The sequence below is a fragment of the Sinohyriopsis cumingii genome, chromosome 12 (assembly GCF_028554795.1).
Source record: "Sinohyriopsis cumingii isolate HCF-2022 chromosome 12, ASM2855479v2, whole genome shotgun sequence".
NCBI classification, from domain to species: domain Eukaryota; kingdom Metazoa; phylum Mollusca; class Bivalvia; order Unionida; family Unionidae; genus Sinohyriopsis; species Sinohyriopsis cumingii.
In genome coordinates, this window is record NC_142972.1 from 73,334,536 (window position 1) to 73,351,931 (window position 17,396).

The 17,396-nt window shown below is 34.8% G+C and overlaps 1 protein-coding gene across 3 annotated transcripts in view; it reads right to left on the reverse strand.

Moving 5' to 3' along the window:
* LOC149786743 (uncharacterized) overlaps positions 1–17,396 on the reverse strand; it is a 73,028-nt gene that overhangs the window by 14,698 nt on the left and 40,934 nt on the right. For all 3 annotated transcript variants that reach the window (XM_089977257.1, XM_089977255.1, XM_089977254.1), the window contains exons 10-12: positions 11,336–11,625; positions 9,669–9,809; positions 2,345–2,551 (exon numbers count right to left, since the gene is read on the reverse strand). In XM_089977257.1, coding sequence (XP_089833383.1) covers positions 2,345–2,551; positions 9,669–9,809; positions 11,336–11,625 — 638 coding nt within the window. The remainder of the gene's footprint in view (positions 1–2,344; positions 2,552–9,668; positions 9,810–11,335; positions 11,626–17,396) is intronic.

A 17,396-nucleotide genomic window follows, 5' to 3' on the forward strand; every position in this document is an offset into this window, starting at 1 on the left:
TTGAAAGCATATAATCACCTTCCTCTATATACATGTTTAAGTGTGTGTTTATATTTCAAAATAACACAGAATGTCTCCGTTTGTGTGTGTGTGTGTGTGTGTGTGTGTGTATGTGTGTGTGTGTGTGTGTGTTTCGTTCCGATGATTGTTTCAATAAAAAAATCCTCATTTTGTATGTGTAGTTGTTTGGTTACATCATCAAATATAAATTACCTCTTTTGTATAGGGCTTTTTTCTGATTCCATGGAAATAGCTTTATACACTAGCATTTCTGGATGTGAAATTGTATGTTTATATTACTATTGATTGCTTTTAAAATAAAGTATTACCATCCGCCTTTAGTATGCCTATTTGTGTGTTTATCTTCAACCACATATTATACTACAACCCCATTGGTATATGTTGGTGCTTTTACTTGAAAAATGTATTATACCCTTCGCCCTTTTGTATGTGCAATTATTTGTTTGTGTCACAAAAATTAGCGACATGAACCAATATTATACTAAAATATTATTTGTATGAATCATTGTCAATATAACACCTTTCTCCAGTTATGTTATTTTTCATTACCGTAAAGGCTTGTGTGCTTTCTAGTGATGGTCATTCATTCCATTTCTACACAGTCACGAATACAACTATTCAAAGTTTCTGCAAGTGCACACACTCATCGTCTAAACCATCTCAATCTTGGAAACGAAAACAATTATTTTCGTGATTTTTGATAGTTTGACATTCACTTAATTTGTTTGTGAATCTCGTAGTGCGACGTTAACGCTAGGAAAAAAGTTTTGCATATTCATTATATGTACCTGCCTAATTTATTAACACTGCAAAAGCAGCAAACCAAAACAACAAACGATACTTGTAGAATTTGATCTTTGCACACGACAATTAAGCCGGATCATAGACACATAAAATACCTGAATTATTTTATGTATAATTAATTTAAATGTTTGTTTGTTACTTTTAATATTGTAAAATTTCATTACATGCTATTGTTATATAACGTAGAATGTTGGACCTTACCTTGTACAAAATTGAGTTAATATCTGTTATACCTGATCGATTGTTTTTGTTTCACTGTATGAAAATAACTAACATATATCTAAATTATTCTTTAAAGGTATGGGCTTAATTTCATGATTTTTATTAAAAGAACTAAATATTTTTATTTTGTCAGGCTTTTGGGTTTTCCTAAGTAAATTGTGCAGGTTATGGATTTAATGTTGTAAACATCAGGATCATTGTTAAAAAGATGTATTTATTTCTTTCAGATATTTTTTATCCTGAAAGTGTTTATTGTACCTGAGGTCAAGTAGAGAATTATATAATCTAGTGATTGTGACGACTTGTTCATTCGTATTTAACACATACTACTTTCAAGTTGTGTATTATATGGTGTGACCAATTGGTTTTGGATGGAATCGTTGCTGTTTAAATTATTGAATACAAGTGATTATTTTCCTTATGCACACACAATTGCTTTGATATAATTCTTGGACATAAATATTCAATCGATGTTATAACGAATTCAAAACCTGGAATTTAATTACTGTGATTCAACAAAAGACCCTTGACACATCAACACTTTAATAGCTACCACATATACATCATCAGATTTTATAATTTCCTTGGGACTTTTACTGAATTTTATTCAGTATTTAAGGTATCAAGATTTGTGTTTGTAATTCTTGGATCATGTTGGGACGCGATTTGCAATACCCGTAAGTTCTTTGTTTCTCATTTTCACACTGTAGTCTGAGGAAATAACTTATTCGTTAAATTGTGCAAAGCTTGTTGTATTTTGCTGTATTATGTTATTTGTTATAAGAGCTTAGACTCGTAACAATAACTTCATTTTCATGCACAAGTGTAGTGTCTGTTTGGTTGTGTACTTAAGCAGCATCAGTTACGTTAGAATTTGCTTTCTAGATATGATATATGATTGCAGAACAGATTTGCCGTATGATAGTTCAGTCTGTTTTTTTAATGAAAATGCCATCACATTGCAAAGTGACGTCGCCTTTTCTTCTACTCACAATTTTCCAGGAGCGTTATCGGAAGTGAGCTACAATGCTGATTTGTGTAAAATTTATAATAAATAATGACGGAATGTACCCTGCATAGACCATGTAAGACATATCCACACATATATTTTGACACCACCTCCAGACTATACCCAAAACTATCTTATAAATATATCTATACTACGTCGTATCCATTACAAGGATATAATAAGTAATGTTGCATTGAAATACAATTTTATCGCAAGAATGTAAGGCAGTGTTAACAAAGGTTGTCCTCCACGTTTGATAAGACATTTAAAAAAAAATTATCTTCTCACCAGATCTGCGTTAAATAGCACAATCTGCCATTCACCCAACCGTCCGCATTGTTTCCTTAATTTTTGTTTGGTGTTCTCCAGCACGACGTCCCTTTCCGATATTTTAACCTGATCCCATTTGTTGCACACGAAGATAGCGTTGCTGAGGTCTTTTATATGGTCATCTTTTGAGGCAGATACTGCTATAGCCTCAATCAATTTTCTGATCTGTAAAAATACATTTAATTGTAGTATCTCTATGAAACACTTGTTCTGCTTGATGTTTTAATAGATTAACTCTGATATAAAAAGAAAACATTTGTTTCCGGCGTAAACCAATGCTTTGACGTTTACTTATGATCTTATAATGCTGACCACAATAAATGCATTTTCGCAAGCTAGGTATCGACCTTTAGAATGCCCATATAGTCTCACCGTTGGAGTTTGGTGTAATTGGCACCATATTTAGATTTGCTAGCCCTGTCATTATCAGCCTATTCAAGAGTTGATAGTTTAATGTCGGTTTGTTCTTGTTGTGAATACAATATCCCTGAAAAGAATATCATTATATATATATATATATATATATATATATATATATATATATATATATAGCCAGCTATGCATGAAAAAAACACGCATCTCACTGGCTGAAAACAAGTTTAACAAGATATGTGCTTCGCAGCATGAAGAAAGTAGACTTTATACTGAATTTGTATATTGGTATTTTGAATGGATGAAGTTTAGTAAGGGGGCTTTATTACTAGGTGTTGAACAGGATTAAAGTTAACCGAACAGCGTTGGACGTTAAAATGGAACTGAAGTAGTCTTTACAGCGTACATTAATTTAGACAAGAGGGCAGAAGCTGTATATATATATATATATTCTAAAGTATATATGAAAAGCACCTTCTTAACGTATATGTTTACAAATCGTATTATAATAACTGTTGCATCATACATGATTTGAGAAGTGCTCATGATTGATAGTAGTTGTAAATTAGCAAACGTTTGAAAACTTCTTAACTTTCAAGTCAAAACGCAAATGATCACAAATATATATTCTGTTCGTTTTGAGCTCTTCGGGTAAACATTCAAACACAAATTAACTAGAAAAAACATGTATATGTTTGGAATTTATAATTGTATTTGAACTAGCCTTACAACGTAATTATCTTGTGTTTATCTAAATTTGGAACGGCTATTACTATAGCCATTACATCGTCGTTTTATGTGGAACAGTTCTGTGTGACGGAACAAAAACTGAATATTAAGGGTTGAAAATGTGATAGTGATAGATACGCAAAATAAATTAAATAAGTGATTACATTTGCATATATTTCTCTATGAAAGTGAATATATTAGTCCATGTTTGAAGAATGATGCCTTTTGACGACCAAGAAAGTAAGTAACTAACATAACCAAGCTAACGTTATGGATGACATTGTGAAATATAATGGGTAGCCGTATAAACTACAACTAAATAAAGAAGAATTATACGAGAAAACATGTGTTTGGTTACGTTTTACAGAAATGTATTGGGGACTACATTCAATCACAATGGTCTTATCACAGATCGTGTAATATCATGATTGCACACATTTTGAACTAGAGAGCCACGAAATGAAATTTTGCAACAGAATTACACTTACATGCTGGTACATGCTCATATGTTAAAACAGTTACGCTTCAGTCACAAAAATAGTTATTCTCGAAACAAAGATTACTGCTACATTGTTATTCTTATCTAATAAAATGAATGCTTCTATGACCCGAATTCTTTCAGTTCCTGTTAATTCTCTATGTGAATAAAGAATTAATTACTCTATAGTTTGTTTAAAATTCTCATCTATAATTCTTATATTCCTGTTTTAAAATGTATGTCCTGAAAGAGTGAAACTAATACATTAATACATAAACACTGTTGTTTTCTTTACGAGAGATAATCATTATGCGTAACATAAGATGATGAAATCTTTATTGCCATTATGGTTGGCTTCTGTCTTAAAATGAATGTATAACGAATCCGTAGCAGACTGTCAAAACCAAGTTATTTCAGTATGTTTGTTTTTCAACATGTATTAACCGTGCTTTGACTAGTTTGAAAATTCTAAAACTATAAATCCACTATACACTGATTTCCTTAATTGTAATGTCTTGTGGTTCAAATAGAAAATCTTTCTTGGGTTTAAAAACAGTTTAATATAAATGAATAATATATTAAAACAATTCCGTAATATAACAATCTATGTGCCGAATTTGCTGTTAATTAATAGCATACAAGGAATCGTTCTTATGCTCATTTGTCTCAGTGTGTTTCAACCGTTTGATACTCTGGGTTTTGTACCCTTCTGATAACCAATGAGCTTCTTTTGCATCATTTTAGTAACCAAAATATATCTGGATATAACTGTTAGTCCTGAATGCAGCAATCTATTGCAGCATCCAAACTGAAATTCTGAAACTTGTGTTATAGCTATCTGGTATTTTTGAGCAAATCTTTGTCGACCGATCTAACGTGCGTAATCTACCTATTGTTATATATGCCTGTATTGTGTGCTTAAACTTTTGGTATATGATTATATTTTCTTTTTTTATACGAAACTAAACACAGGTTGTTTGCAAGTTTTAAGTTCAATTTCGATGATATGTGTACAATTTTGTGACATTTTATGTGTGAAATTTGTGACACAGATGAAGTAATGAAAATGAATTAAAATAAGTGAAACAATGTATTAATTCCTATTGTCATATTTCCTAGTATTGCTCTTGTTGTGATACCATATTCTAGATATATTGAATGTTGTGTTTTTATATAATTTGAGAGGAACAATTTATTTTACATTGTTTCGAGTTAAATGTGCTCATATGACTGTCTGGACTAAGGCAAATATTGTAGAATATTGTAAATGCATTCAAAGACGGTTATGGATATTGCGAAACATCAGTATATGTACTTCAGCACATTTTGGACTTGGGATTCTTTTTGATTACTATACTATGTTGAACTTGTGACCATTTATGATTATTTTGAATTTATTTCATCTTACTTAAGTTCATCTTACATTTTAATTTTTAATTTAAATAATTAAAGCTGCTGTTAGGTTTTATAAAACGTGTTGATATCGCTTCATTATTTTATTTAATTTGAGATCATGTACTCGTAATACGATCCAATTGTTATCGGTATGTGTCTGCTTAGAGACAACGCACAATAGTTGTTAGAATCGTTGTTCAGAATAAAGGTCCTATACCAATACTATAACTAATCACACTTTTTCTTATCTGTCCATCTTTGTCCAAGAAGTATTTGTGGCAAAGGTTTCCTCTTGTTGACTATCACTCATCAGAACGTGTCATAGTGTGTCTACAGTTTTGATACTACAAACAATATTACAGCCGAATCAGGTACTAAACCGGGTCTGCTATAATTGTGAATAAGGGTTTAGCTGCCAGTTATTCACTCAGACATTTCTAAATTACGCAGAAACAGCACAAAACAGTAAAGCATATTCCCGATGTAATAGTTATTTCGATATGCTAAGGTTTCAGATTGAAATGTTCTTTAGTAACTCGAACACGTTAGTAATGGACGATGGTATTTGAATGTTGATGTCTGGTCAGTAAAGTATGTATGTTGGTTCTATGTATATTTCATTAAATCCTTTAAAATACATCAATGTACACATATAGCTGTATTTATTAGTCGTCAGATATTTTCAATGAATATGATAAAGCTGTTTCAGTGTTTGTTAAAGCTATTAAATCAAACATTGTAGACAGCTATTATATATACTGGTCGGTGAATATAGACATATTGACACATTGAATTGTCCTGTTATTTATTATCTTTATCTGACAATATTAGGAACTTGCTGAATATGATGTATTTCTTGTTTTCACTCGGCAGGATATATATTGCCACATCTTGCATAATGCTAATCACTATCTTGATTAATAGATGTCTATCATAACCGGGCAAGTACGGAATGAAAATGTCCTTTTATCTGAGATATATAAACTGTCAGTGCCATTCATTATGTGCGGTATCTCTATACATGTTCTTGGTGTGCTAATTCGTAATCAGTTGTTTATATATTCTCAGACATGTGACAGTATTGTCGACTTTAATGGCATTGCCATCTTCCTATGTGAACACCATAGCATTAGTATTTTTGTGTCATAATGTATAGTGCACCATTTGCGCAATGATATTCAATCCACCCAAACCTCGATAATTGAACCTGATGCTTTTCTATATTGGTCTCTGTTTTCTTTCGATTGATTTAGCATACATTTTTATGTGTTTTGGGTTATATTGATTGACAGGAATTTGCCGTACACTGTGCATCTGATCGACACCACTGACACGATACATTGTTAGTTTCTGTTATCTATAGAGCATTTTGACTATGACACGTTTAAACGATTTGTTCTTTACTTTATTTCACAACGAAACTCTTGTCCCCATATTTTCGTTCTGTTTCGATAAGTGATAATCAAGGATTTGAATGACAATTGTGGTTCATATTTATTGCACTGATAAAACTTTTCCTTTCACTAAACAGCTAAAAATGGCACCGTTGCCATTTTATACGTGTCGTGTATGTAATGAATATATTGATTGATCATTTATTGTAATAACATATGTTTCAAATGGGGTGGTGGCAATGTTTACCAGTAATAATGTTTACATAGGTCCCGATTTTGTGACGACAGTAATGGTAAGTGGATTGTAGAATTTGTGCCAAAAGGAACGTATTAAAGGTATATTGTAGAATAGATGTTTAGTCGTGCACCAAATACATATTTGACTCTTGCAGTTAACTTGCGTATTGTGATCTCAAACAAAGATCAATAGTTCTGTTTTGATCAGAGTTACATTCTTGTTCAAATGAAACACAAGCAACAAGTAGGGGTCCTATAACTTTATGTAAAATAAAGCTAACATTTTCACAAAACGAAACACCAGTTTTGCTTACAGTACCGAACCCCAGTTACGTAATTTACTGCTTTACCATTCTGATCTCGTTTTAGGAAGGTTTAGAGATAAGGGATTTTAATTAATTTAACATTTCTGCCTTATCGAAGGGAATGACCAGTTGAGGCTCAATTAGCAAAATAACTGGCAAGACGATCACCATACGACAGGTACCTACGTACAATCCACCTCACCGATAATGAAGTTAAGGGGTGGAGAAAAAAATGAATTAGTCACGGGCTTACACTGTCTTGTCCAGATGATGACTTGTTTCTGACCTATTTATATAATAGACACAGCCAGACGTTTACCAGTCGCCCGATCACACTGCTTGTATATAATCTGGGGAAAGCAAGTTTGTTGATTTTGTGTTGATTTTTATTTCATACCCACGTTGTTAAGTGTTCTCTCATTTGTATTTTGTTCAAATCAGGGTAGCAGTTCCGAAACAAATGTATGTGGGAGTCAGCTATTATGACCTATATAAAACCACAATGTCATCCTACATTAATTGTGGTCTTCGGATAGCAATTTAGATAACTTCATTATTGCATGTTAAGTGATTTTATTTAGTTTGGTATAAAAGATCAAATTATATTACGTCCCAATATATTATATTATATTATATTATATTATATTATATTATATTATATTATATTATATTATATTATATTATATTATATGGCATCACATCACATCACATTACATTATATTATATTATATTATATTATATGGCATCACATCACATCACATTACATTATATTATATTATATTATATTATATTATATTATATTATATTATATTATATTATATTATATTATATTATATTATATTATATTATATTATATATTTATTCGTCAAACTACTTGCTGTTGCAATCTCATGCATTTATTCGATTGAAGAAACAAAGCAAGTTTTTTTCACAATCGTTTCAAAGGAGTATTGCATCCAGAGATTTACAAGAAGACAGGCACTCATCTCCCTATCCATACTGGGAGTGTCAACGTACTGTGTGAGAATATAGGATGCGTGAGCTGCATTGCTTTCCTTCCTAAATGACTATTAGATAGGAGATTTTTAGGAAATAATCGTCTTTTTTCCTATCTAAAACGTGTAAATGAAGATATCCTGAAATTGACTCACCCGTCCTCCGTTGTAAAGGACATTTTGTTGACTGTTTCCAATTATATTCCTTGTATGCTAATAAAAGTTTGATCCATACTAGATAAAATATTGAATAATACATGGGTTACTTGCGTAGGCAATCATCCGCAGTTTCCTTAGCTACATGAACATACTATCCGCAATGTCTGCACGTTTCAACACACAGCACTGCTTACCAGTATGTGCTCCTCGTTTTCAGTATACCATCCGATAAACAAAATCCTTTCAATTGATGCGTTATAACACTTGACAAGTGTATTGTACAAAAACCTACTTTTGTGTCTCTACCAAGTGGTAGTAATTTAAATACCCCACTAGGCGCAGTTGCATATCAATGCAAATTGGTTATTTATCATAGCATTACGGCTGTAAATAATAATAGTGATGAATTGTACTGGCTTACCGAAAGGAGACTAGTTCGTTTATATGCATTATATAGCATATCTGAATTTATTATAGTTCTACTATAGCTATCCTGAATTATTAACTATACAGGAATAGAATTTCTTTGCGTAACCACAACAACTTTAACCTTGTATTCTTGCCCGATTTATAGGCAGAATAGGAATATTCCCGTAATTGCGGCACGAATGGAAAACGGTAAACTAATATTCTCTTTTGGTTTCCGTGTATCCGTTTACAATGCAGCATATAAGTTCTGATCATACCGTTTCGTGTACGTTTTTATCTGTAATTTATTGAGATGTTGCTTGAGTATACGCATGAATGTTGTTTTTTGGTGTATCTTAAGGAAACGGACACATATCATGGTGCCTAAACTTGGATCTTCCCCCACCAATTTGTGATGGATTTTGTATATTGCATACATTTTAATAACATCAATTTGCATTCCTGGCAAATTGACTACATTGAAATTTCAAAACTTGTGGATGTTTGGATAATATATTGGATAAGAAAACATGCGCACTTATATCAAAACTACATTAAGGTTATACATTGTAAGATTATGAAGGAGAAGAGATCCAAACTTGATGTATTCGTAAGATGGACAATCTTGTATGCTTTAATAAATGTTAGCAATGTAAAATGAACAATCACGTTACGGACACAAAATGCAGAAATAAATACTATATATATATATATATATATATATATATATATATATATATATATATATATATATATATATATATATATATACAGATAGATGGAGAGAATGCAACAGAGATATAGATGTACCCCAGAATCTTGAACTCCGCCAGCGCGAGAGCTATCAACGATGAAAATATACCCGGCAGATTTAGGAATATACTCAACAACTTGCCTCGTCAGAGCATCACGCTCACCGATTCCAGGCGTGTCAACAAGCACAACATTTTCCTAGAGGTATCAGTAAAAAATGCAAAATAATTATGCAACATGTCACTCAACAATAATATAGTAATATTACCCTACGATTAAAATAAGGTCCTTATTGATATATAATCCTTGGCATTTAGGAGGTTCTAAGTTAACTAACTTGGTGTCTCTCATAGCAATTTATATTTTATGTTGTTTATGGACAATGGTTTCAAAATTTGGAGAATGAATCCTGGTATCATTTATTCATGTACGCTAAGGTAGACTGTTTACATCGATCTATGTATCTCGGTTTGCTTTTATATCTAACATAGCGCCCCTGATGATAGAAATATAGATGTAAAATTCTGACGTGATAAACGTCCATGGATCTCTTACTCAAGGTAGAAGATAAAGCATGAAATATACAAGCAAACAAAGTAAATGAAATATGTATTTTCATAGAGTTTAATTTTTTAAATTATAAACAAACATAAAATACCTGAAGGATAGTGTTTCTTTGACATAAACGATTTCTACAACATTATTCACATTAGAAATGATTTTTTATATATCTGGTGTAAATTGAGACCGATCGCTTCTCGGGGGCATCGAGATATAAGGACCAGCTACATAAAGGAGACAATAATTGAACACAGAACGTAATATTGGACAAGATAACGACATAATCAAGCTAAAATAAAATGAACAATATTAGTATCATTATTAGAAGTAATAGTAGTATTTTTTCTGTTACTATTGTTATTGTCCTTATTTTTTGTGTGTGCCTCATCACCATTATCTTAATATTTATAAGATAAATTTATTTACAGCTGCTCGGATCACTGCTAGAGTACCCCGATCGAGAACACTCCCCCCTGCCCCGTACCCTTCACTGGATATCCATTCTATCCTGAATCAAGCACATAAGTGTTTATCTGTGCTGCGGTTCACTGACATACTCCAGTCCAACATAAATATCCGACCTCAGCCATGTGTGAACACCAGAAAGGTGCAAACCAGGGCCTAGCAGCGTGGACCACATTGCCGACTGACACTAGACACATAGACACAATGATCTCATTCAAGAGGGCTCTTAAAACTCACATATTTCTACCGCAATAACAGACGTAAAGACCTAATAATATTTACTTACCTATATATTTTCAGCATGTATTCTGTTTTCTAATTGCATGGTGTTTGTCTTTTGTAATCATATGATTATATATGGTTTGTCTAGTGTTGTATGATGTAAATTACTTTGAGTTTCTAAAGATTAGGCGCTATACAATGTTCTCATGATATATATATTATATATATATATATATATATATATATATATATATATATATATATATATATATATATATATATATTTATATATGTGTGTGTGTGTGTGTGTACACAAAGGCGCGCAAAGTAAAGAACATGTATGCATATCCTTACAGCTATCACTGTTTTAGTACATGATAATACTTTGACGCTGTTGGCACCCATGCATTAAGCGCACGTCGTCTACCTAAAGAAGTCATCATACATGTTTCCACACCAACAATGCAATAACGTACGTGCAATGAGGAGATTGGCCAATATATGTCAATGGATTTGAGAGGTTCATCTTTTCCGTCATTTGAAAGTAACTTTTTCGTTATTGATTCTAACTTCTCCCTTAGTTCACTGGAATGCGCAGTCAGAGTTATGCTGTCGATAATTCTATTTTCCACGATGCATTCTATCCTTCTGTTCTCACTATTGTGTAACCGACACAAGCTTGCGGTTGTGTGCAGATGGTGCGATGGCAGTATGTTTTCTCCTAGAAGTACATTTAGAAATGTACTCTTTCCCGAACTTGTTTCGCCTGTAATAAGAGCATGTTAAGTAATATTAGTAAGATTGCAGAGAAAATTTAAACGACACATGGCTTACACTAAATCGATCAATATACTGAAAATGGTACTTCACGTAATAAATAAAGCTTGGCAACAAAATGGTTTGAAAAAGAACAATGAGCAGCAGGGAAGTTGTACAGACCATTTTTTCCAAGCAAAATAAACCTTCCTACGCGAACTTTCTCCGTAGAAGCCTCAGAAAGCAGAAATAAAACCTTCCACGGGAATCAATTTTCGTGCATTCCAGACCAGGTGCATCAGGTGTGTATACCAGGTGTGTCAATAAATATAGCATCCGAGACAGAAAAATAAATTCTCGTTAAGGGAAGTTGAACAGACCAGAGTTTCCAGCCAAAATAAACCTTCCTACGAGAACTTTCTCCGTAGAAGCCTCAGAAAGCAAAACAAAAGCCTTCTACGGGAGCTAATTTTCATGCATTTCAGACCGGGTGCATCGGTTGGTCGCGCCGTGTGTGTTAGTAAATATAGCGTCCAGGACAGGAAAATAAATTGTCGGGAATAATTTTTTGTGTTATATTTTTTGTTGCAACGTGGGGCTGCTTTGGTCCATTTTACGTCACATTAAAATAATATGATTGAAAAAAATATGAGTCGGAAAACTAGCACAGTTGGAGAGCCTCATTCTGCCAGAATAGCGCGGAACAATTAGCGGCAATAAAGAAACTTATCCCAGCAAAAGAATTATTCAAGAAAAAAGTTCGCGATTACGAAGACGCGACACAGAGATTTACCGAATTATCGTCGAATTTGTTAAGGCCAGTTACCGAATCAACCGAGCGAGTCTTACTTGGTGATGTGAAAGATCCGGATATCAAAAAACGCGGAATTCTTCCTGTGTTGAGAGACATTGAGGAACACACTCGATTAGTGCGAGATCAGCTTGAACAAATTCGCCAAGCACAAGTACAAGCACAAGCACAAGCACAAGCACAAGCACAAGCGCAGCAAGATCCGCAGCAAGCAGAATGGGTGGGAGATGAAGATGAAGATGAAAAGGAAGACCAAAAGAAAAGTCCTAAGGATAAAATAATGGAAAAATTTACCAATGACGGTTGGAAATCATTGATGAAACAATTTGAAAAATTTGATGAATTTAGAAAAAAAGGTGGTGATGATATTTTTGCATTTGTTACATTCACGGAAGATTCTTACAGTAATAAACATGCCTTTTTAACACAGGAAGGACTGAAGAAAAAAAAAGATCGAGAAACTTGGTATAATATGCTATTTCGAGCTAGATTTAATTTATCCCAGGCGAAAAAAACTGACCCGATTCATATTCGATTCTTGCAAATCGCAAATGATAGACATGCGGAAAATAAGAAAAAATCTAAGAAACTACGAGAAATTCAACCACAAGAATTGGGGGAAATAAAATCCATCGCAGGAACTTTTCCCTATACAGATTTTACCGATGACGCGATTAGGTATTTTAAAATAGGGGATAATTTAATCAACGTTGCCAAATTTGGCTTCGATAAAAGAAATGAGTATTTGTATGACAGAAGTATCAATAAATACACCAAAGACGATTGGATTCCCGCGGTATATTTTGTCGCAAAGGAAAGACGCGTTGATCTTAATGATCAAGATTACAAAAAATTTCTAGAAAAAATAAAAGAATCAGAAATAAAAGAACCAGAAAAACCAGAAGAGCCAGAAGAGGAAGAGGAAGATATAATATCGTCGTTACATGGGCAAATGTTTCCAGAACCAAAAACAGGAAGCGGATACACCATTTGTCCTGACAGCGTCGTCAACGATGTATCTCGCCTCGAAATATTAATCGGAGGAAAACGAGCTGGAAATAACTCTTCTGAAATAATCAACGAAGCTTCCGATATTTGTCAGCGATTGTTTCGCGGCGGTGTTATCAATTCCTACATTTACAAAGAGCTCGTTGACGAACTCATCGATTAAAACAACACAATTAAAATAACAATGATCGTTCACAAACATCAACGCAGACCTAGACAGGTCCGCATAGTTAACTCTCGATTGCCCGTATATAAATATATTCACGGCAATGGATTAGGCGACATCGTTAAAAGCCTCGGCACGCGAGTAGTCCCTAAAATCGGACCCGCAGCCAAACAAATTGCATCAAAGGTAATAGGAAAGATCGGCGAGACTGTCATCTCTGGTATTGGTAATTTGGCCAGTAAAGGCTTCGATGTTGTCAAAAGCAAAATATCAAATTTAATGTGCAAAAAAAAACAACCCGTCAAATTACCTAGTACCAGCGAAATGCCCCCCCCCCCAGGTCAGTAAAGCTATAAACGACGCAGCAAATAAAAAAATAAATGACCTAGCACAGGAAGTTGCTAACACAAATTTCGCAAATAATCTAGTAAAGGAAGTCGCGAACACAAGTTTTATATCAGGCAGCGGTCTTCGTTTTAGATGAAATTCTTAATAATAAATGTTCGCACAAGTGTCAAACGAAGTGTTCGACATGGACGAGCCTGTAGGTAGAGACACATCCGTGCGTGATTTCCAGTATTTCTCGTACGACACAGTGACACCAAATGCGACTAATCGTGTTGAAATTCAAGTTCACGATACAGCAAGATATTTTCTTCCGTCTGAGGCATATATCGAATTTGTTGGTAAAATTACGAAAAATGACGGTACCGCCCACGCAGAAAATTCTAAAATTGGATTCGTCAACAACGGCATCATGGCTTTATTCAAGAGTGCCACTTATATGATCGATGGAAGAGAGATTGAGTCAATCACGGGCAACGTTGATTTAGCAACGACGATTATAGGCCTAGCTAGATACTCGGATGATTTTACCAGGTCAGCCGGTCCTAGTATGATGTTCGCCAAAGATAATTCCGACCATGCTGAGCACGTCCAGTATAACATCGGTGTGCCGAGAAATGCCGCTAATGATGCTAACGCCACCAACGTCGATGTAATGCTCGGCATCAATAATAATTACAACCTCGGATTTGCCACGCGGGAAAAAATGTTAAAAGGAAATGAACGAAAATTCTCCTGTGCAATTCCGCTATCTCACATTTTTGGATTTTGCAGGCATTTCAGGAAAGTCATTTACGGAGCAAAACACACAATTTCCTTCGCTCGAGACGACACAGGCAATGACAGAGCTATTTGGCGAACAGGAGGCGATGCCGGTAAGGTGTTACTAACTAAATTTACATTGTGGATGTCAGCGATAGTTCCATCGATGATTGAGGAAGAAAAATTATTGTCATTCATGAATCAAGGTGGTAAGTCTGTTATGTCCTGGCTAACAACTACGACCGACTCTATCGACGTTAATATTAACGGAATATTTACTTGGCGAATTGCGTCACAACAAGGCGTCTCGGCGCCCAGACACATCTTTGTTGCTCTTCAAAACGCAAATAGGTACGATCAAGAACACAGTCACATGATATTCGATGCATTTAACGCGACAAATGTGTCGTTGAGGATAAACGGGCAACAAGAGCCATCCGAGGAAATATCGATTGATTTTGCCAACTATTCTACGGCTCGCGCGTATCATCGATTATTGTGTTTTATGGGTCGCGATCAAAATATCGATACCGGATTGCAAATATCACAGTTGGATTTTAATACTCGCTATCCTATCTATTACTTTTCCCTGGAACATCTCGATTTGGTGAAACAATCCGTCGTTGATATTCATTTCAAGGCCACAATTAACACAGCTGGAGCAGCTAGGGCAATCGCGGTGATTCTCAGCGATAGAACAATGATCCTGGAAGGCATCAGTGGCAGAATGAGAGTCATCGACGCACCTGTCGAGAAAATGTAACAAAATCTAGATTTTTCTAAATTTAGATTAAAATAATATTAATATGCCATACGAACACGTCAGCGTAACTCTGACCCAGGGTCAGATGAAAAAACTTCAGTCAGCGATATCAAAGCGATGCGGTATGAAATTAACCTTGAAAAATGATCAAATTCAGGGTGGGCCTAACAAACTATCGCTAACTAGGGGTCAACGTGAACGCTTCACCAAAGCCAAATCAGCGAATTCCGGCGTTCATGTGAATCTTAGTATAGGTGCCATCAGAGACATGGTCAAAACAGGTGGATTTTTCCCTCTACTAGCCGCTATTCCTGGATTATTAGCCGCGATTGCTCCGACAATAGCAACCGGTCTAGCATCAGCCGCGGCTGGATACGCAGGTAAAAAACTATTAGAAAAAGTAGGAGGACGATACGGTAAAAAAAAGGGAAACAACCTTTATCCAAGACTACCTCTGTACGGATCCGGCCTAAGATTGGGACGACCTCCTCTGTACGGATCCGGCCTAAGATTGGCACGCCCTATTCAAATTTAGATTTACTTAACGAAGCCAAAAATAAAAAAATAAAGTTTTTCAGAGGCGTATTTATGCGGAATCAACTACCAGAAAAACCAAATTCTACTGAGACGGGAATAATAAATCTCGATTCAAATACCGGCCCCGGCACACACTGGGTCGCCTACGCGATTAATCCTCGCGAAGTCGTTTACTTTGACTCATACGGACTAGCGCCACCGAAAGAATTCATCAATTACGTTTCAAAGTTGAATATTCCAATTTGGTACTCGACACTTCCGACGCAGACGGTAATGGATCCACCGATATGTGGTCCAGAATCAATTAACGTTCTCGATGCGATTTCAAAATCATCCGGTCCGTATCACAGGATTGTATTTAAATACACCGTAGATAAATATCATGGTTGATATTTATGGTAGATTCATCTACAGGAAGAAGGAAGCAGCAGTGACTGACGTTGATACATCAAAATTTGCAACCAGGGATGATATTAATAATCTTCTATCGCTGTCAGAGATAGATCCTGGCGAAGTTGCAATTTTTCAGAACAGCGAAGGAAGATTACAAACAAGCAACGTCAAAATAACTGATATAATCAAGCGAGACGAATATAACGATCGTATCGATCAATTTACTAGCCTATCAGAGTCGGTATCAAAATCTATCGCCGATATTGTAGCGAAGTTGCCCCTGAAGGCCAATATCGCGGACGTGGAAAAAAAAGACAACGAATTATCAGAAACGCTGCTTCTGAAGGCCGATAAAACATTATACGACGATCTTCAGGACAGAGTGACAAAAAGACTTAACAGGCTAAATAACGATCTTAAAAAACTCGACGATACCTTAGCTAAACTTAGTAAAAAAATTGACGAGGATGCAAAAAAATCCGGCGATACTTCCCTCGCCGCACACGAATTAGTGAAGAAAAAAGTTGATCAAGAATCGCATGACGATCTTAGCGATAAGGTAGGAAAAATCAGCAAGGACACCACTAACGTTTTTGCCGATATTACCGAAATAAAAGCCGTAATGAGTCAGAAAAGCGATAAAACATCACACGACGATCTCAGCGAGAAAATAAAAAAAATCAACGAGGAAATTTCCAAAATTAACGAGGATATTAACGTGGTACGTGAATTGGCGCGTCGAAAGGTCGATAAAACATCACACGACGATCTCAGCGAGAAAACAAAAAAAATTAACGATGAAACTTCCGCGATACGTCAAATCATAAATGAAAAGGTCGATAAAACATCACACGACGATCTCAGCCAGAAAATAAAAAAAATCAACGAGGATATTGCCAAAATTAGCGATGATATTAACGTAGTACGTGAATTGGCGCGTCAAAAAGTCGATATGTCATTGTACCACGGAGAAATTCGAGATTTGAACGCGAAACT